Source organism: Fomitiporia mediterranea (genome assembly GCF_000271605.1).
Source record: "Fomitiporia mediterranea MF3/22 unplaced genomic scaffold FOMMEscaffold_3, whole genome shotgun sequence".
NCBI classification, from domain to species: Eukaryota; Fungi; Basidiomycota; class Agaricomycetes; order Hymenochaetales; family Hymenochaetaceae; genus Fomitiporia; species Fomitiporia mediterranea.
In genome coordinates this window covers 2,634,304-2,655,405 of record NW_006760388.1, presented here as the reverse complement: position 1 = coordinate 2,655,405, position 21,102 = coordinate 2,634,304, and the positions used below count along the sequence as shown (strand labels likewise).

The following is a 21,102-nucleotide window of genomic DNA, read 5'->3' as shown; positions in this document are numbered from 1 at the left end:
GAAACGCAAGGCTAGCACATCTCAGGTACTTCTAAACATTAGACATTACGTTGTCTTTGTCTCAATGCAGATGTAGATTTCCTCAAAAAAGGCGAAGCTGTCGCCGGGGAAAAGTACCAAGTCCAGCAAGAAGGTAAAAACAAATGACAAGGGTAAAGGCAAAGATCACGCATACGAGAAACCTTTCATTCCTATTCCACATAATGACTCCTTGACGGGGTCGGAGATCTCTGAAGAAGAACTTGAGTTCTTTGCTGAGAACATGAACGCTGCGGGAGGATTTCTGCAGCATCTGGACGAAAAGGGCATAGCAAGGTGCATATCGCTCTTCATTTCAATTCGAACCCTAGCGACTGACAAAAAGCTAGGAGCAAGAGAGAGCAAGAGAGGCTACATCAGCTCACAAAGCCCGAGAGAGTACCCGCTAGAGAGGACGACCTTCCATCCGTTGATTCACATAGCGAAGTTGATGAATCCTGGAGTTTGAGAACTGAAGATGAGGATGATAATATCTCCGGCGATGATACTGCATCTTCTACTTTCTCTTCACAACGGACAAGACGGAGGATCGCTCGCGCAGCTTCGGATGACGAAGAAAAGCCATATGAGACGATGCCTAGAAAGCACAAAAAATCATGGGGCTCAAGTGAAGATGAGAAAGGAGTCTCTCGCTTACCTATTAAGCTCCAGGACGGGAAAGTCGTGCACTCGGTGCATAAGGTCATTCCTCGAAGGCAAGAGGAAGAAGAAACTTCAGGCGAAGAGCTCAGGTTGAAGGAGGAACAGAACGTACAAGTTAGGGAAGATGTCGCGACTGGGGCTCGTTTCGGAAGACCCGCAGTCGTTGATATCATCTCAACTAAATCACGTAAGGCAAGAGTGCAACAAGCGAAAGAACAGATTGCAAGCATATGCCAGGACATTGTCGCTGATTCAGAAAACAGTGTACGTTGCTTCATACATTCTATCATTCTGATATTAAGCATGTCTGAATCTATCCACGCAACAGATTGGACTTTTGCGGCGTTTACACACGTTTTGCCTCCCGCACGTCTCCACGCCCTCGCATCCCGATCCGGTACCCAACGATGTGCTGGTTCGACGACTTGCTATTCTCTCGCAACTTGCTGTATTCAAGGACATCGTACCAGGCTATCGTATACGCCCGTTGACTGACAAGGAGAAAGCGGAGAAGGTTAGCCAGATAGTCCAGCGGACTCGAGATTTCGAGCAGGGCCTTGTGAGCGTATATCATGCTTATTTGCGTGTACTTGAAGCTGAGCTAAAAGGTATGCTGTTTAAATACTTATTTACTCGTCTTCTAATGCTTAATGTTTCCAGCAAAGAGCGAACTCGCTGAGTCCGCTTTACAATGCATATGCCAATTGTTGTCCGATTTGACTCACTTTAACTTCCGAGTCAACCTAATGACTGTGGTCGTAGCACGTCTCAGCAGAAAGGTGTGGGATGAGGTCTGTATCGCACAACTTTACTTCATGTATAGCTCAACGGGAGTTGACGAATCTTGCTAGTCGTCCGAACTATGCCTGAAGACTTTGACGTTTGTCTTTCGTACGGATACGATCGGTCAGGCGTCACTTGAAATCGTTCGACTCTTGAACCGAATGATTAAAGAGCGACATTTTAACGTGCACCCCAACGTCATGTTCTGTCTTCTTGACTTGCGTCTGAAGACGGAACTTGGTGGCATCCGTGCATCACAATCAAGGGCTGATAAAGAGAGGCCCGGGGAAACCATGTCCAAAGGCAAAGCGGCTGCCCGGAGGGCGAAAGGGAAATCGACACCACAGCCGCATGTTAGTAAAAAGGCTTTGAAGAAACTCAAGGAGACTAAGGCGATCGAGGATGAAATGCGTGAGGCAAATGCAGAGGTTGATCTGGAAGAACGCATGTCTGTGGTGAGTAAGAATGTCGAAATGTACAAGTAATGTTATTTATCGGAGTTTCCCACAGCAAACAGAAACTCTCAAGCTTTTATTCGTTCTTTATTTCCGAATACTGAAAAGTGACAAGCCAACCCCTCTCCTTCCTGCCGCGCTACAGGGAATCTCACGTTTCGCGCATCTCGTGAATATCGACTTCTTCAAGGATCTGTTACAGGTGCTCCGTGACCACGTCTCCCACAGTACATATACTATCGAGACCAAAGAAAACGCGGAGCAAGAAATAGAAGGTTCAATTCCCGACGTCGAGTACATGCACCATCGTCTACATTGCATTGTCACTGCCTTTGAATTGCTGTCTGGTCAAGGTATACTGGTTGTCTCTTGGACGTTGCTCGAATCTACTTACTCATGCTCGACATTACACAGGAGAGGCTTTGAATCTTGATCTGACAGACTTCATAAATCACCTATATGCCCTGATACTGCCGCTAAGTTCCACGCCTGGAATTGAGGAGCCTGTCGCCGGCACGAAAGTCTTCCACAAGAAAGCAGCAGCACAGGGACAACGAAGCGATACTCTGGCCAACATGCTCTTTCGTGCCTTGAATCTCGTATTCTTTTCGCGATCTCCATCCGCGAAGTCACCGCCATGGCGTACTGCTGCATTTGCCAAACGTCTTCTCATTGCCTCTTTGCACTTCCCTGCCACGACTGCTGCCCGCACGGTAGATTTTGTTCGGAGTCTATTTGTGAAGGAACCGAAACTTGACGCGTTGTTGTCAATCGAAGACAGGATCACCAATGGTGTGTATCGACCCGACGTCGATGATCCACAGTTGTGCAATCCCTTCGCTACAAATCTGTGGGAACTACAACTCCTAATTGAGAGACACGCCGACTTAGAAGTACGACGACTAGCGGAGGGACTTTTGCAGTACTCTCGCGACCACAACTAATTGCGCGGAATTTTTACAAAATCCTTGTTGTACTCTTATTTCCTATTTTATTTGACTTGCTTTGCGATGCACTCCATTCTAGGAACACGCATCGTGAAATGGAATCCTGCCGTCGATCACTCTTAACTTATCTTATCTTAGATAAGATAAATCGGATAGACAAGGTCAAATATCCTTCACCTTATGGACATACTTCGCCTCATGATGCATCTTATTTCACAAATGAAAACCTGAGGTGTGGAACCTCCACGGCATATTTTCCGCTCACCAGAATATTCCTGTAAGTCACCTACTAGAAATAGCTGATTTTCCTTATTCATCGACTGTCGGTTTTCTCTCGGTTAGTCCGGCCAGCAACCAATGTCAGATAGGATCATGTTTGGATTTAATTCAGTTAAATCGACGATCGGCTTAGATGTTTCCTTGGTGTCTTTCGGTCTCTGAAGGAATTTGTACAGTGATACAACATCTGTATAGTGTTCGATGTCGATGATCCGCCGAAGTTCAAACAGGGATAAACGGAAATTCCTACGTGTCAAAGGATCGTAGAGCGAATCTCCTCGGTTTTGCTTGATTGAGCCGGCATGAGGTATCGCCGCAGCGGCGACGCTAGTATGCGCGAATACGGGCGTTCATCCACAATTTCCGCATGTCTGGGTGCGCACATCTCCGTATTCTAGCCTGTCAGAAGCTACGAGCCGTTCATTTGCAGCTACTGCTTTGGAATCCCCGTCATGAGCCGGAACAAAAAGATGTGAGATGATTCTACAGCTGACCTAGGGTATCACCGGACATCCACACGAACTCCTGTTCTATTATGAGTTTTCGCCTTTTATGGATGCGCCTTATCAAGATGCCACAGAATAGCTGGTCGGCCTTGCATGGGCATGTGCTCAAGTAACCCAATTGCATATCAATCACTTTTCTCGCTGGTCCTGAGCGCGAAGCTTCCAGAGCATGCGCTTGTACTCTTTGCACTTTCTATTCTGTAACTGGGCGCATCCGTGGTCCGTTCTCGCACAGGGAAGGCTTAATCAAATTAAGTCGCTTGTTTATATGAGCTTCTTTATTTCTATTGGATTCACCAGACGAACCTCTACACCACATCAGAGTCTCGGCGGCCTTCGTGAAAGGAGATGCATTAAGGATGTGTATGACACCATATTCTCAAGTCCCGTCATCCGATATGATTACGATTAATCCAAGATCGTTCATCTACTACCAGGCATCCCGCATCCTGCAAAGCAGACATGACCAATAAGCAGGCGTATGCTAATCCAGCTGCAATGAACATCTTCATAGGCTTTCGGACTTGCCGGAAATGAGATGTCGTCACTTGGACATCTAGTTGGAGGCAGTTGATTGCGGCGCACGTCTGCAGAATTCCGTCTGTCCGCACATCTCCTGCCCTTGAGTTGATCCCCGCTTTCCCGCTTTGTCAATTTACACCCAGGTGGTAGGCGCATGCTAATCGGATATTAATACTCAGGGGACCAAATGTTCTTGTTTTCATGCAACGCCGCTCGGCGTATGGTACAAATGCAAGCACAGAAAGGAGAAACAAAGACAGGGATATATTGATGCACCCATGTGGTGCGGACTCGGACGTTTGCGTGTACTCCACTTCAACCAGTATCGAACGGCATGCCGGGATGGCTTTTTGCCTATGCACGCGAGCTGACTTTTCCTCATCAGCTGTAAAGCTCTTGTTTTTTCGAGATCCGTAGGAGCAGATAACAAAGCAAGCCTCGCAATGGGGAGAAATCGATTAATCTAAGACATTTGAATAGATGAAAGCTAGATGACTATGCTTCCGAGTTCGCCATCGGTCAGAACAACATTTTCCTTTCATCAAGTTCATTTGCGCCTGAGGCTTCAGGAGTAGCCCTGTCAAATGCCATTCACTTAAGGAAGTCTAAAAGAGCCAATCGACGTCCATATGATATTTGGTGTATCGATGGTATATCGCCTTCTCATCTTGGTTTGACGTTGTAATATTTCTCATCCAATGTTTAGCATGGAATACTCGTACCGAAACGTTGCCTGGCTTTCGGAAGGAGCTCAGAAATCAGACGAAATGACGTGTCCGGAGCGAGAAATCACCGTTAGGGCCGCAATTAGCACGACGTCGAAGTATTTACTCCAAATATTAATGTTTGCCCCCGCTATCCTCTGATTTTCTATCTGACAGGCTCGTACGCGTCTAACCCGTTTTAAACTTCTTTCCGAATCTCTTCGGTACCAATGCCGTTCCTTACACGCAAGCTCCGGATTTTGATTATTTTGAGTATTTCTTCTCTGAAGATGGCGTACCGGTCCGAAATGTACGCACACTTAGGAGTAGAACAGCCATGCTCGTTAATATTTGTTGCCATGAGGCATTATTTGTGGCGATGTAGTGACGCACCGTTAGCCTCGCGGCATACCATCCAGCTCAACTGCTGACGCTTTCCTCAGCTCCACGCTCCCATATGTGTGTACACGTTTCACCACGTGCATGTACAAACAACTGCTCGTGTCAGTCGGCATGTCCGGGACGGAACCTTTTACCCTTTGGTTGTTGGCTAGCGCTGCAGACAATTATCCGCAAGTCGACAGTAAAAGGGGTAATTAATCTTTGACATTTCTTACTTGGGCACTCCTTTGAAGCTTCTGAGTGATTTCTCGATATAGCTACTCGGTTACATTCACCGCTCGAGGCTGAGCTTTTGAACTTTTCCGATGATTGACAATTGATTGTGTAGGCGGTAGAATCATTGTATGCACATATTTGGCGTCGTGTGAATTTACCCCGACTCATCACAGCTGATAATTTTTCTCACCAGAAGAGACTAAATTGTAATACAATTCGGTCCCATTTCTTATATCCCGTCAATGCGAACTCCGATGAGCGCCAAGGAAGCACGGAACATTGGTCCGTGCTCACCGTGAATTTAAGGTCAATGCAATTGCACCGCAACATCCGTGGCCACCGTGGGTACTATGGAAAGTCCATTCATCGCGTCACGGACGTTTTCTTCTATCGCCGCCCCTTTTAAATAGGATTTTGCGTTGATTAGGAAGCTCGGGGTCTTATTATGATCGCGCCACGAACCAAGGGCAGGTGATATGAAGTAGGAAAAATTCTGGATGAATACGGACCTTGAAGGCGCAGGGAAACTCAGCAATAACCATAGGAAGTTGAGTATTATCCGCTTCCCGCATCTCGGTTTGTTGAAGTCTGGAGAACAGCAACGTGACTTAATCATTCACGTTCATGCTCGCCATGTACGGACCGGCGAATACAATAAGTTCCCCTGATCATCCACTCAGTTTTAGGCACCTATCGTGCTTCTGAGCGATCGATGAGTGGTATACATCATCCGCCTGATCATCAGAGGCCTCGCTACCCACCAGACAGCAATGTTTAAATTCGCTAGTTGGTAGGCCTGACCCGAGGAAACGGAGCTGGCAATTGCGGTGAATATGGATGTTTTCAAACCACAAGCCATTCACCATTCTTGGTTTATAAAAGAAACTCTAGGAAACAATTGACATTAGAGCGTCTTCTTGCTCCTATGGAAGCAAGTAACTGGATGCCAAGATTACCGCCGCCACGTTCGCCAGCGTCTGAAAAGATTGAGTCTCATGGCAAACTCTAAGATGAACATGCAACATGATTTGATCCATGCGGCTGTTCAAGAGACTCTGATAGGTCATCAATAACTCAGACACGAGTCTGTTACGGCAGTCGTCTAGACTCCACCATAGCAAGAAAAACTCTGTACAGTGCAAGTAATTGCTTTGATTTCTCACAGCTGCCACACGAGGTCGGCCGTCAAACCCATGTCCTAGTCCGATGCACCTAAAACAAGCGCACGCATCAACCCCAATGGCTTTCCTCGTCGTTAAGTAGAAAGATGGACAATATCAGTTAAATGAATGCAAGCAGTAGCACAGGCGTTATTGAGCTCTAAACAAGTTGAGCATCATTAAGGAAACGGCGTCTCTAAAACAGGCCTACGAAAAGGTGCATGACGTATGTCTAAGATAGATCGAGTAAGACGTAATACTGTCACGTGACGATATAAAGGAAGATTTCACAGGTGACACAACATCGATAGATATGCTACCAGTCCATCACTATTACTGCGAGGTCACACTGCGAGATGGCATCTATCAATGCGTCGGAGGTAAAGATGCGAAGGCAAACTGGACTGTTGTCTCTCACGAGCTGCGCTGCAGTCAGACAAGACATCACTTCAAAATCAATCATCTGAGCTCGGACTAGGTTGGAGTTGACTCCGGACAGTGGCACATGAAGCATTCCGAGCTAAAACCGTCGAAATATTTTCACGTTGCTCAATAAAGCGCTGAAAATGGACGAACTACATCATAACCTTCGAATAGCAGTGTCATTGAAAAGCTCTCGATGGCGCGTGAGAGCCCTGGATCCGGTCCGGTCTGCGCACGTCGCAGGTAAACACTTATGGATAGCAGTGGTGGAAACCTGACATAGACTGTGGCCTTTTTACCCGTGTCATCTCCGAATTGCGATCCTCTGACATCCAGCCCGAGCTCGGCTCGTTCCGTCTTAGACTACAGCACTCGAATTCCAGTTTGCTTCCGGTCCGAACTACTATTGAGTCTTCCCGGTATCCTGATTGTGGTAAATCTAACGACCCTCGGATTGTCGGGCTTGTGCGTTGGGGTGGCATTGGCTTCTGGACTGCCTCCGAAGCGCTGCTGGCACAAAAGCCTTTACCAACCCTTCCGTTATCCCGAATGCAACTATAAGGGTACGGCAGTATCGACGTGCGAAGGTGGTCCAGTCCAGTCGAGACTCGTATTTCATCACTGTCAGCAGGTAGAGAGGATACGGCCGCATCGTGACTTGACATCCACATATCCGGACAACTTACAAGGCACGAGAACAGCACCGGTTCTATCGACCATGTGGGATTAGCTTGCGCGCTCGTCTGTTCTCCTCCGTTCGCAATCATATCTAATCTCGCTCTAAGTATAGAGCCGTGTTCACGAGTGAAACTCGCCGCCACAGGTTTCATGACGAGCGCATCTGATTCACTCTTACTACGATTTTGCTCCGGTCTATTTCGGTCGTGCCTGAACACGCAGGGATCTTTTCTCGTATGACCTTCCTGTCTGAAACTTGGCGCTGACTGGGACCAGACATAATTTGATTATCTCATAAATATCATCACTAAGACTAGGTGCCACTAACCATATGCACGTGGGACACGCCTGAATTTCATTCGAACGAGCGAACCTGTATATCTTAAGGTACACTTACGACACGGCATACGAAAAAAAAGCATCTATTGGGCATGTCAGAGAAAATGAAATTCAAATGAACACGACGATCAATGCAGAGCACATGGATCGGTTAGCATGGGCATTTTAGCAGGCCATTTACCTCAGTAAACAAAGTTACTCACCCTATGCTCTTTTGTTCGCGAATAGCAAACAATGCATAAAACTCTTCGAAAGGAAAAGGAACCCATATTCTTCTTAGCAATCAGCCACGAAAATTGTGTCGTTGACGACTAATGAAATACGAACCGGATCCAATCCTCTTGGGTTCGTTGTACGTGTACAATCACTCAGATTTACAAGCCAATAGAGCCAATTAGTGTCTTAATGACTAAATTAATACGATCGATAGGGTGTCTCCGGTGACCAGCGTTGAAAGCAACGCGCGATATGGGAACGCGGAAGCCCGTAAGTATACAGAGATGAAAGCTGGATAGGGACACGATCGTGTGCGATACGCGTGTACCGGGCGCAGCACTAATCTTGGTGGTGCTTCAACCGTACTATCCTATTGCTTCCTTCCTTCGCAGAGAAGGCGCCCGTGCACGAAGCATAGAACTTGATGGAAAAACAAAAGGTGAGAAAAGAATAAGAAAGTACACTTTCCAAGGCGACTTAGATCGTCAGAAACCGGAACAAGAAAGAAAGAGAACATCAAACCTAACTGATCAGAAGGACAATACGGGAGAAGTGGGAGAGTGTGTATGGGGGGAAAGGGAGAAAGTTAGGGGGGCAGGAAAAGGAAAAGAAGGTACCCTACTTGTCAGCTATGCGAGTCGGAATTCCCGCGACAACTGGGTCACTGGGTGTATTGAACGGGAGGGTGCTGTCGGGCCTGAGAAGCTGCCACTCCTGTACCATGAAGGATAAACGTGGGTCATGCATGCCTTACTGACAACCACGCTTTGTGTGAGTGAGTCCGAACCGCGGAACACTGCCATCGGACTCAGCCAGACTAGAGCGGTACACAATAGCATATACACGGCGGCAGTAATCTACTAAATATACGATAGGTAGCGTACTCTCCTTCGAGATCGACCTGCTCAAGCATGACAGCTCCTCTACTCGTCTTCTGAAAGGTGCTTCTATGCTACTGGTAGCCCCATGCTCGCCGGACTCAGATTCTCGTGTATAAAGATAGAAATAGATGACAATGACCAGAAGTTAGATTTCGGGTGAGGAGAGAGCTTCTGTCCCAACAAAGTAGAGCAAAGTACTAAAACTCACCACGCCAAGCAAGTCCGTCCCAGCGCGCTGGCGGCAAAGGTCTAGCTATCTATAACTGTCCCGTCTTGCCTTTTACATGCACAGCGCAGCGCATTTTCTGTTGTAGTGTAGTGTAGGTAGGAATACTGTCGCGAGGCGCAACACCGACGATCGATTCTGGTCTCAAGAATTCCTCACAATGTCACGTATCAGCTAGCATCTAGTATTCTTTATTTCTTTTGGAAATTCGTTAGATCACACACTAGTTTATTTTATGCTTGAAAGTTAACGCGCACGGGGGCGAGAGGCATCTATGTTAATTTTATTGGTTGGTGTAGAGTTGTTGACATCGGCGGAACTACACGACTCAAAAGAGAAAGAGGGGAAGCAATTTCGACAAGATCCAGAGAAGCGAAGACAAAAAACAAAAGCAGAATAAAAATTGATAGACTTTAGCCAATAAACAAGTGAATACAAATATATGTTCGGTGAAATATGGCAATATGGCATGACGACGTCCATACACAGATGGAGGTACCAAATGACCGGGTGGGATAAATTTTGACAGACAAATCTGAGTGGTAATTGAGGATATGCAAAGCAGACAGAAAGTTCGAGAGAGAAGATCGAAAAAAAGTTAATCAGAAACAGATATAACATACAAATATAGGGGGAAAAGGGAGAAGATAGGTGCTATACAGTGTGATTCTGTTGATATTGTATGCGACACAGAAAAGAAAAGAGTTTGATGATAAAAACGGAGAAGATTGTGGAAATTCGAATGGTGGTAGATGAGCGGGAAGAGGGATGGGGAATTGTTGCGTCGCCAGGTGCGATGGAGATGGCTTCACAACGAAAAACGTGCGTGAGGAGGTTCTGCGAGTCGGTGATATGAGCCGAGAAGTCCAGCTGCCCAAGAAGGTAAACAGGGGAGAAGCAAAGTCACTCGAAGAAAAAAGTTCAGCCGGGAGACCGGTTTCTTCGGCGTCACAGCTTAAAAGTAGGAGTGGTGAAGAGCGAAGGGGGTGAATATATTCAGCGAATGCGAAGAATTCGAAATTGTGGGTTCGGTGAAGGGTGGAGAAAGTAGGTTGGGCGAGAACTTGCGTGTCACCGGCGAGTGACTGCAGAGAGAGAGGTTGAAGAATAGGGTGATATATACAAATACTTTATTGATTCAAGTTCGATATGGTGTGCTTCTGCGTGCGAGTGATGCTGCGGAGGTGTCGTGAAGTCGTGACCCGTTGCTTTCCACCGTGTTGCTTGTATTGCGGCGTGAAAGCGGAAGGGGAAGAAGAATACGACCCGTTCAGGGCTCGAATAGAACACGTAGGGCGCCGTGTGGTCACAATGACAAAGAAAACGTTCAGAACAAAGGTAGAAGATTGCTCGTCCAAGGGTCCTGACCAAAATTTTCGGAGCCCATCAAAGAGCCGTGTCCATTTCCGTGTCCGTGATGGGCCAACGGGAAATTGACACCGGATGTCATGCCCATGCCCATGCCCACATTGCCCTGGCTAAAACTGGAGCGCGAGCGCGCCGTTGAAGAGCCAGATGACGAACCGTGCGGACTCGTCGGTGCCATTGGTGAACCGAGTGTTGTGAAGTTTGCGTGTGTCGGCGTGGCCTGACTGGGTCCGGTGGACAGTGACGCCGAGATCTGTGTTGACCCTAAGCTCGTAGTCGGTGATATCGGGTGTCCGACCGTCGGGCTCCCGACACTATGCCCGCGCGAGTGCCCAAAACCGTGGCTGTGCGGCGGCGTATTCCGAGATACGTGCGCAGGGAGAGAACCTGCGGTACCGTATAGATACTCGTTCGCAGAGCTTCCCGCACCAAATCGACCCATACCGATAGGCAACGGGTCTAGTGACGGCTCTGGTGGAGGTCTATTGTCGACCACCTTCGTCCATGACGAGAGCTCCGCAGTAAGGTGCGGAACCGGGAGGCGATAAAGGTCATATCCAACGACGAAGAGCGGCTCGGCGTCTACGATAACTTGTTGGATAATACGAGTTTTTTTGCCAGCCGTATTCAGAAGGTTGCACCGAGACAGACAGGAGTCAGGGAGCATCGCGACATGCCGTTCTTGCATCGCCTGGCCCGTGAGCGCAGCGTTTGCTTGATCATGAACAGGGACGAGGGGCTGGACCTCCTGAGACACTGGGACGTTGTTTATATGCACGCGCGTCACGACTCTAGCGGAAGACGCAAGCGGCCGTGAAAATGTGATGGCACCACTAAAGCCCATTGCATCGCATCCGCTTCCTTCTGTCGGCAATCGAAGGGTGAACCGCAGGCAGGCGCGTGGGATGCCCCTAAGCGGTAGTTGTGGCGGTACTGGTGAACCTGGCGAGGTGGGTTTGTCTACAAACGGCAGGGCATCTACATCGACATAGGTAGGTTCGATGTTCTGCGCCCATAGGCAAAATCCGACCGTGCTGTTGGGCGCCGCTGACTGCGGCTGTTCCAGCGCAACTTCAGGGACTGAAGGGAGGCCGGATGGCTCGAAAAGTGAACCTTGAGGTGATTGAAGATGCTCCGACTTGATTACAGGAGGTTGAGATGTGATCGATGGCGAGAGATGCAAGCCTTGTGGGTGGTGAGGGTCCTTCAGAACCGCCTCCGAGTATTCTGAGCCGTTCGAAGTCGGGGTAGAGGGCGGTGATGAGTGGGAAATGGAGGGTCGACGGCGTGATGTCGGTGAACGAGAAGTAAGCTTATTACTCCGCTGAGGGGGAGAATATCTATCCGAGGTAGACGAGCCTTCAGACATGGCGTCTGGACCTGCTACTAAGGCGAATTCTGCAAGAGCAATGACATGAACGAAGTGAGTGTGCGAACAAGACATACTCTTGTATACTGTGGATGACGTCCTACCTGGATGGCCCTTCCACATATTTCTAAGCACTTGTATATGCGAAGCTACCTGTTTCTTGGATCTTTCAATGCCGAACTTCTTGAGATAGTCGACAAGATATTGGTTGCGCCAACGAGAGCGCCCTCTGCTTGTGTTTGCCCAGGGGGAGTTCCAGTAATCTTTGAGACCCTCAAGGAAGACATCCTCAGCGTCCTGGGGCCAGACTTCTGCAGAGCCGTCCTTAAGCATCTTGCGATGACGGCGCTGGGGGAGAGCATGGTCTGTCTGCATGAGTGAGTCCATTTTTGCAAATGGAAGATTGGGGGGTCGCGCGGGGAGTGCGCAGAGCGAGACCGGGAGGAGGCGGTTAAGTATTGTGAGAGTGACATCGCGAAGAGGCCGATCCTTTATGTAGGGCATTTTGACCCCGGCCGAGGGGAGCCTCAGTAGAGCGTCAGGGTCCACCAAGCCGCTTCTTTCTCAATGCCTCAGCACCCCGGTCACTCTGTCACAGTAGGACCCCGTCCGCCGTCTCGGTTCTTCTTTTCCTTTCCTTTCTATTGTCTTTGAGCTTTCCTGATTCTCGCACAATCATCAGGGTCCCCGGATCACCGGCTGCAGTGTCCGCCTGCCCAAACTCACCTGCACAACACGCGCGCCGAATCGCTCGCGCTCTCCTCCTAGCCTAGCAAAGACAAGGAAACACAAACACTGTCTGCCGCGATGAGCAGTGAACTCACCGCAAACTGGCTGAAACAGAACATCGCCCGCTATCACAATGCGGACAGGGTCTACACAGACGTCCTCGCTGCTCTCGACCACTACCCCTCTTTGAGGCCAAAGACAGATGTGTACAGTACGTGGTGACACAAACACTCCCATACAGGAAATATATCCAGCTAGCTGAACCTAAAGGCTTACGATAATCCCAGCCTTTGACGATGGCCGCACCCAACTCCTCCTCTGCGTGCATGGTCTACTCCCCATTTCATTCCGAAATGCGTCATACAACATTCCTGTCGCATTGTGGGTCCTGCTGTCCTATCCCGCAGAGGCGCCCCTTGTCTATGTGGTTCCGACAAGCGACATGCTTGTGAAGCCCTCACCGCAGGTCGACCACTCAGGAAAGTGCAACATCGACTACACATCTCAGTGGCCTCGCAAGCCAGAGGTGGGTCCTGGCCATTTGTTCCGCCGATGTTCTCACAGCACTGACAATGACATCGGCTCTCGATCTCGCAGGCGTGCTCCTTGCTTGTTCTTCTCGAAGCCATGCAGTCTTACTTTTCAAACGACCCACCGCTGTATGCCAAATCGCGTCCGAAGCATCCGGCCGGACCTTCATCCGCTGCATCGCCTGCCCCCTCCTCGCCGTCCCCAAGCGCCGCCCATGTCGCCGCGCCTATGGATCGCGGTCACGTGAGTCACACTGATGTCTCCTTGCCCCCGCGTTTGCCGCCCAAGCCATTTGCCCCCTCCGGACCAGCATTGCCTGTTACACCGGGTAGCAGTACTCACGTCGTCGGAGCCGCTCCTACGTCATCCTCTGTGCCAACGACTCCCAATCAATTTTCGTCTCCATCAGCTTTGCAAACGCACGCGCCTAACCAAGCAAATTATGCACCTCGTGCGGTGGGTACGGATGTCCGTGATAGTGTGAGTATCCTGTCATCAATTGCGCTACCTTTTTGCTCCTTTTTTTCTCCCGTAATTTAATAAATTTCAGTATTGTTGGCTGGACTGGGAGTTTCGGCGCTTTTACTGGCGTGTTTCTCTTCGCTAGTGCGTCCGGTCTTACCGGTCAATCGGCATCTTGAAATTTGTCGCATATCTTGATCGTTCAGGACGCCGTGAGCTCATGTAACAGACCAGTCTTTTTTACGGATGTTCTTGTTTTTGTCAGTAACCCCGTAGCAGTGCTGCCTGGACTTGCAGAACCGACGGGGTCGGGATTTTCATCGTCGTGCATGCGTTTCTTTGCCCTTTCTCCGACTATTTTCCCGTTCTTGATCCTTTTATGATTACTTCGCTTCATCTCAATGAAATTGATCCGTGGAACTGACAACATGACTAGCCCGCTCCTCCAGTACCACCTCATCCTGCTGGATATTCACCTATTCCTGGAGCGATTCCACCGTCGGCGCCATCCCCGGCAATACCGCGAGGTGAGTTCGCGTTGCAATCCGTGTTCCTCGTATCTTGAGCGGCGCTAAATATCGAATTCGGAATTCGCTATTCATCTCCTTTTTCGTTGGGAGCAGGTCAGAACCAGAACTCGCAAGGTCCTCCACCGTATGTCCCTGAACGGCCGCCCGTGCCTCCCCATCCTCCTGTCCCACCTTCGCCGTTCACGAATCGAGATCAGAACCAAATATCAGTAACAACAGCCGTAAATGGACAAAGTTCTGCAATTACTGTGTCACCTCCGCCTGTTGTGCCTCGTGCATACAGTCAACCGCTTCCCTTCCTCTCACCATCGAGCATTCCTGGATCATCTTCAACAAACTTACCAAATAATAGTCTAGGATATGTCCCCGGACCCGGTTATCAACAAAATCCTGCGCCTCAAGTTTCACTAGTCACCGAACCTGTCAGGCCTCCACCGTCTTTGCCACCACCCGATCTACTGGATGAAAATAATGATTTTAATGCAGTGCAACCAGCTCCTTCAGATAACACCGATGCCGCACCGCCGCCGCGTCCGCCAAATCCACAAACGGTTGCACTGCACAATGCGCTTCTTTCATCCTTTCGCGACGCACTAGCGCGTCTTGCAGCAACTCATGCCGATGCGGTTGCGCGACAGCGGGCAGCTCAGGCAGAGCTACTTGCTGGGCCAGAGGCAATACGAGATGAGAGCGCTCGACTGGTTGCTGTGAGAGACGTATGCAGCGTGGTTGGCGACCGCTGGAGCAGTCTCATCACAGATGGAGAGCATGCCCTCGGCGAGATGCGTCGCCGTGGGGAGGTTAGCGTTGATGAAATGGTTTGTGCGAGCAGCATTGTTGGTAATCAGTAAGTTTTCCTGTCTCCCTTCCGTGCCTTGGAAGTTTTTCATTTGCTGAAAGCGGCTCATTAGATTGGTTAATCTTGTCGCCGAGGATAACGCTATTGAAGACACGATTTATCACCTCCATCGTGCCCTCAATTCGGGCAGAATTGACCTTGAGCGATTCCTCCGTGTAAGTCACACCTTTCTGCTTCCTATTCTGTTCCATTCTCTCTTCAAAGAGGTCCCGATTGCCGATCTGCTTCCAATATAATTGGATGCTGAATCGACAGCCCAATATACTCAAGCTGCTCGTCATAAACCCCAAATTAGGGAACCTCGTCCGTCTTCACCTGAATCTCTTGTCTGAGAACGGGAGATGTCTGGCCTAGACGAACTATTCAGATTTCCACATGCATTGAATTCAGGCCTTGCGGCACACGTCTTACACGTTTACTAATTAATTCGAACGGGCAGACAACGCGCGTACTAGCGGAAGAACAATTCATGAAGCGCGCATTGGTCGAGAAGATTCTTCGTGGTCTTCCAATGGGTATGGCTCTAAGATAGACAGATCCGGGGTTTGTGGACAGGCCGTTCACATCGCACGCTATCGAAATTACTGCATACGAGTATTTTTGAATTGGGGTGTTTTTCAGTATTCTGGGATAGGTAGTTTCGAGAACAAAGCAATGTATCAAAGCAGGGGGCTATGACAAACGATCTTGTCCATTCATGGTGGCCAGAAATCTGCACAGCCAGCTATTCAAGTGCATGATTTGTGAGAGCAAAGATCCGGTATCCACAAGATTGTCTCACTGCTCTCCTGATGCCGCTGTCGGAGTAGTAATCAGCCAACAAAGAGGGTTGCGTCAGCAAAAATAATAGCACAAGAGCAGGGAGCAGGTGCAAGTGCGGAGCGCAGATGAGACACCACATATACCACATCATTTCTTATTTCTTCTTTTAGCTGTCTGTTTTGTGTGATGGCTGTCATTTATGAAAAATATGAGAATTTAAATATTCGACTACTTTGTAAGCGAGGCAGGTGAGCCACGCGTGTGATCGACGCGGCGCGACCAGGAGTTTGGCGCATACTATTCTCTAATTTTCCTTCTCTTTTCCCTTTTTTTCTGTTGCGATTTTCTGTTGCAGCGATTTGTCCCTTTGTCAATCCCTACAAGTTCAGCCCCATGCTTTTCTTCTGACACCGATATGCCTGATGTTTATTCGCGTGCCTGCTCGCTCCTCATCGGTTCGTCGGTTGGCCTGAAAGAAAAAAAAAATTCACTATCAATCTGAAGTGGGAGAAAGCAGAAGCGGCAGACATCGCCAGATTAGTCGACATCGGGCACCGGGAGCCGCGCAGCGCAGGAAGGGGGGCGGCGGAGAAGCCCTAGCATGACCAATGTGGAGTGTACTAGCTAGCGGACCTGAGCCGATGGTCGAAACACGAGGCCCCTGCGATGATGCGCGGGCCGGAGGCACGGGGTCGACATGTACTGGTCACGATGGGGTGGAAAAGATATATCAGCGCTCAGCTCCGGACGGTTTGTGCCTGTGTCTTTGCGCGCGCAAGCTAAGCTAAGAGGTAACAAAGCCAGTGCCACCAATTTATTTCTCGATCGCTCAGAGGTCCGAGGGCGTTTCCCCTACTTTCTTTCTGATATACGAGACCTGTTACCTGGGCCAGCTCTGGACTCCACTTCGCTTACAGTATACATATACTATATGCGTGAGTTGCCGAGTATCATCAGGTTTATCCATCCACATAGAGAGTTCGTTAACTGACTACTGAACTTGGGCTGTCCGCCGGTTGGAAACAGGAGACAGGGCTGGACAAAGTGTAGCACCAGTCCAGTCCGGGTTACGGACCGCATTGGTTGCGACTTCGCCACTCTTCAAGTTTTCTTTGCTGAGTATCGGGTTGGACAAAGCATAGCAGCAGTTACGGACCGTTAGTCGCGACTTTGCCACTCCTCAAGTTTCTTTGCCTGATAATGAACTGAATATGTCTCAGATTAAGTAAGCTTTTGCAAGGTACTATCTCTACTCTGCTTTACGACACCACACTCGAATGTCTTCCGTGGCTTTCGCAACTACGTCTCCGTGATTTCAAATCGATTCGGTAATCGGTCATGACATGACGCAAGACATTACTCCTTTCGAGCTAACTTTGTCCTTCGGGCTCTCCGGGCTGCCTAAGAGAAAGGTCAAACTGCGAAATCTTCGGACCAGATATGGGACCTCAAATTCTGGAGGTTACTTGCTTGGGAGGTACGTTAGCGTCGGTGGAAGAAAACTGACGATGCAGCATCGTGAAGGTTATCTCGGGTGTCAAGTGCCCCTTACTTACCACCACTCTTAACCCTTCCTAATTACTCCTTTGATAACCTTTAATTGGTGCTAACCCTCTAGAAGTTTGTATTCTATCTTCTAGTTTGCTTGTAAGTAGCTCAGTTACCCTTGGGCCACTCACTTTGTTTTCACGTGTTTTAGACAACCCTTCTTGTCACAAGCGCCTGGATTTCCGTCTGGAACTTCTACTTTGATTTTGTTGGTTTAAACAAGGCAAGGTCTACTTGATTGATTATTTCCATGTCTACAGGTCGGATGTTTATTACATTGAGACGTTACGGGGCCGACGAACGTTTGGAAACCAGCATCAGTCTTTGATGATTTCCCCAGAGGAAAGAACTGCTTGTAGATAACAAGCGCCCCTGCATTGTCTATTGCTAATTTTTACGGTAGCCGACGAGATCAACAACTATTTACCCTCGACTCTAGAATGCGATTAACAGGGCCGCGCCAAACAAGAGAACAGCTCATAAGACGCCACCCCGGCATCAGCAATTTCTTGGTTCTATACCAACTCCCCGTTTTAGAGAGAGGCGCTAAATCCATGTGCTACCTTGACGTGCCTGGCTTCGGCAACGAACAAGCATTGCGCTACTCAAAGTTTCTACACTGCGTCGATCTTTTCATCTGAACCTACTTAGGTGTGCGTCTGAACAAGGCGTCAGGCGGACCTCCGCTACACACTGTCGGTCAATAACGAAAGTTGATTGAAAAGCACTACCTCGGAGCGTGGGGAGGAAAACAAAAAGACAATCATCCCCCACATGTATCGCCGGCGGCATCTCGTCCTGCTCGTTTCTTTGATTGTTGCTTCAATTGGTATTACTAGCATTCTCCGTTCTTGTTCGCTATTTCTCGGGGAAACCGCGAATGAGAATTAGCCTCGGATTGCTGTGCTCTGCTGATCCCGTGTGTGTTCGGGGCAAAGGGGAAGAAAACCGTTGTTATTGTTTATAGACCATTTTGGTTTCGACTGAACCGTTTTAGTAAAGGTGGAATGACAAAGGAATTTCTTTGCTGTCCTCGAGGCGCAGCTCAATGGCACTGATATATGAGATGAGTGATTGATTGATATTTTTAAAATAGGCCCGCGAGGGTTCTGATTGTCCGTTTGTCAGGTGGTAATTATTCAAAAACCACAGCAAGCCGTTTCTTGACAAGAGCAAGGCCGACGAATGGACTCACAGAGGGACACCTGCTTCTTATTTCCTTGCCAGGGTCCCTCTGAGAATGTGTAGACTCCAGGCCTCAGAGCCGTAGACAGAACGAGAGTTCGTGAGTTGCTACTGTCAAAAAGGGTTGAGTATCCCCTGGTACCCTAACGATTGTATTTACCTCATTACATGCAAGGCAAGAGCTCACCATGTCCTCTGCCGACCCAACGCAGCGGCTTGAACGTTGACGCCATCTTCTATCTAGAAATCAGGGATTCATTTCCACAAGATGGATGATACTAGGATGCCCTAAACGCCACGAAGGATGGCAGATATTGCTCTTGTTCTTCTATTAGTTCCCGGTAGCGACTGCTCCTTCGAAATACTGGTCATGATCTCCTGGTCGCCAGCAACCTGAGCTCTCTTCATTTCATGGAGTAGGACAAACTGATAAGACATCTTCTCTCGTCCATGTGCCTCTCATCCAGCACCTTTTTGGGAACGAACTGGGGAACATACATCGAATTGGCGTTAATACTATTTTTAATTTTGAATCCATCAAACGTAACTAGCCCCCATTTCAGAGATACTGTCTCGGCTTTTCATTCGAACCACGTTCTATGATCTCTGGCTCTGTAACGCTCGGAAAACTCTGCAGAAGTCATCCAGGGAGACGGATGCCGGGTTCTGGGCTGGGAATTTGCACGACTGCACCCGTGGCTCAAGAGCTCTGCGGTGGCTTAATGTCTACCCGACATACCCTTCGAGAAACACCCAGTGGCACATTGACGACATTCCGATATCTAGAAGATCAATTCCCAGAGGAGGCAGTTCCGTGTTCGGAATTTCTCACCTAGCGGTGGCCCTCGGAGGATCGTCGATGATACACCTGGAATACATCGAACGGTGTGCCTTTACTCTATCGCTGAGATACAGGGTAAACTAATGCATCTGCGGGCGCGGTCATCCAAAATAGCTGCGAACTGTCGGTCAACGGACATTGTCAACTTGAGGAGCATGTAAATCAGGGACAAGGAACAGGGCAACACAGGTCCAAAGGTTGTCAACAGAGCGGGACACCTCCAACACCAAAGTGATGGGAACTGCACTGCTTGAGAAGTCTCCCTTCTTCCCTGCCCTTCTTACCGCTTCCGTCAACCAAGCTTTCTTTCTTCCTCCCGATCTGGCAGCGCACAGTGCGAAAAGAAGAAATAGAATAGAGAAGGCTTTGGATCTGGATTATCCGCACTACATGTGTAGTAGTCATTCTCACGATCAATGAATTCATGAACTACGAATTCCCGAAGTTCTTTCGCACCCACACTTTCTCCATCTGACGCAAACAATAAGACGTAGTTTCGGACTAGGGACTGGCGTGGTTAGGGGGATCCACGGTATCCATACTACGGATGAACTTTCCCACAGTATCCATACCAGTGGATAAATTCCCACGGTTTCCGTGGTTTGCTTGGTTTCCAGTGTAGCATGTCACAGTAGCATAACAAAATATAGTTACTCACTCATTTGCCTGTATGTCTTGCTAAAATCTCAAAGAAACACAAACCCTACATCATAATTATCCTATGTCTGAGGATCAGCCTCCTCTCCTTTCAAATTTTCCCTATGAGAAGTATTACAACATGACTAGAGTGCTGGTTACTCTGGATGCTTCTTCTCTCACGTTCCGATCACGGCCATCACAAGAAGCTCTTTGTATGGGGCCGGCGGTAGAAGCTCCTGCAGTGCAGCTATCGAGACCTAGACAAAGGATTCAGAAAACACTGTCTGTTACTGGGATGAGTGATGCTGAAGTTTGGTCAATGTCAGATAAAGAAATAGTTGGTAAGCCATTAAAATGTATTCTTTTTTTCTTATACTAATTAGAGGCTAAGAGGACGGGAATGGATTGAAATTTGATTTATTTCTCTTTTTTCATATTTATGGAAAACAAAAAAAAATTAATTTCTTGTATAATTTTCATTTAAATACCCATGTAATATTTTATCTTAGCTTGTATATGATTAATTTTGCATAATTGTGTGTTATAAGTACAAAATAGCATAAAAAATCTAAATGTTATATACGGGAATTGAACCGTGGCACGGTAACCACGGTTCATCTGGTAACCGTGGGAATTCCATCCGTGGTTCACCTTATCCGTGGTGTGGATCAAATAAACCACGGATGGATACCACGCCAGTCCCTATTTCGGACTATAGACGGAATATAAGCTGTGTAATCCCGATTCTCGCTCCCAATTTTTTAAACTTTTTCTTTTATTCCTTCTTTTTTTCTAATAGGCTCCCACCGCCTCCCCAGCCTGAAGATCTGCGTGTTAGCGAAAGAAAACCAAGGAATAAAA

The 21,102-nt window shown here is 48.4% G+C and overlaps 4 protein-coding genes across 4 annotated transcripts; 2 read left to right on the top strand and 2 right to left on the bottom strand.

The window, feature by feature from the left end:
- Positions 1 to 74: 74 nt before the first annotated feature.
- On the top strand, positions 75 to 2,863 carry FOMMEDRAFT_104437 (nucleolar complex-associated protein 3; the record flags this gene model as incomplete). The annotated part of the gene is made up of 8 exons (XM_007264103.1): positions 75 to 315; positions 369 to 945; positions 1,010 to 1,289; positions 1,342 to 1,472; positions 1,533 to 1,919; positions 1,975 to 2,272; positions 2,334 to 2,425; positions 2,468 to 2,863. The coding sequence occupies exons 1-8, from the start codon at positions 263 to 265 to the stop codon at positions 2,861 to 2,863; spliced, it is 2,214 nt and encodes a 737-aa protein (XP_007264165.1). The 5' UTR covers positions 75 to 262.
- A 4,108-nt stretch (positions 2,864 to 6,971) lies between these two features.
- FOMMEDRAFT_166314 (uncharacterized protein) lies at positions 6,972 to 7,908 on the bottom strand (the record flags this gene model as incomplete). The annotated part of the gene is made up of 3 exons (XM_007264102.1): positions 6,972 to 7,175; positions 7,232 to 7,306; positions 7,378 to 7,908. 3 exons carry the CDS (start codon positions 7,906 to 7,908, stop codon positions 6,972 to 6,974), a joined length of 810 nt encoding a protein of 269 aa, XP_007264164.1.
- Positions 7,909 to 9,866: 1,958 nt separating this feature from the next.
- On the bottom strand, positions 9,867 to 12,579 carry FOMMEDRAFT_145345 (uncharacterized protein). The gene is made up of 2 exons (XM_007264101.1): positions 12,260 to 12,579; positions 9,867 to 12,184 (listed from the first exon to the last, which is right to left on the bottom strand). The coding sequence occupies exons 1-2, from the start codon at positions 12,540 to 12,542 to the stop codon at positions 10,746 to 10,748; spliced, it is 1,722 nt and encodes a 573-aa protein (XP_007264163.1). The 5' UTR covers positions 12,543 to 12,579; the 3' UTR covers positions 9,867 to 10,745.
- Positions 12,580 to 12,962: 383 nt separating this feature from the next.
- On the top strand, positions 12,963 to 15,798 carry FOMMEDRAFT_153369 (UEV-domain-containing protein; the record flags this gene model as incomplete). The annotated part of the gene is made up of 7 exons (XM_007264100.1): positions 12,963 to 13,095; positions 13,172 to 13,410; positions 13,482 to 13,895; positions 14,314 to 14,404; positions 14,501 to 15,254; positions 15,319 to 15,421; positions 15,706 to 15,798. The coding sequence occupies 7 exons, from the start codon at positions 12,963 to 12,965 to the stop codon at positions 15,796 to 15,798; spliced, it is 1,827 nt and encodes a 608-aa protein (XP_007264162.1).
- Between the last annotated feature and the right edge of the window lie 5,304 nt (positions 15,799 to 21,102).

Excerpts from the sequence above, each read along its gene's own strand:
- FOMMEDRAFT_145345 (XM_007264101.1), bottom strand. The coding sequence starts at position 12,542 with ATGGACTCACTCATGCAGACAGACCATGCTCTCCCCCAGCGCCGTCAT. Across the intron at positions 12,185-12,259 it reads TATGTGGAAGGGCCATCCAG|AATTCGCCTTAGTAGCAGGT; the intron begins GTAGGACGTCAT and ends TTGCTCTTGCAG.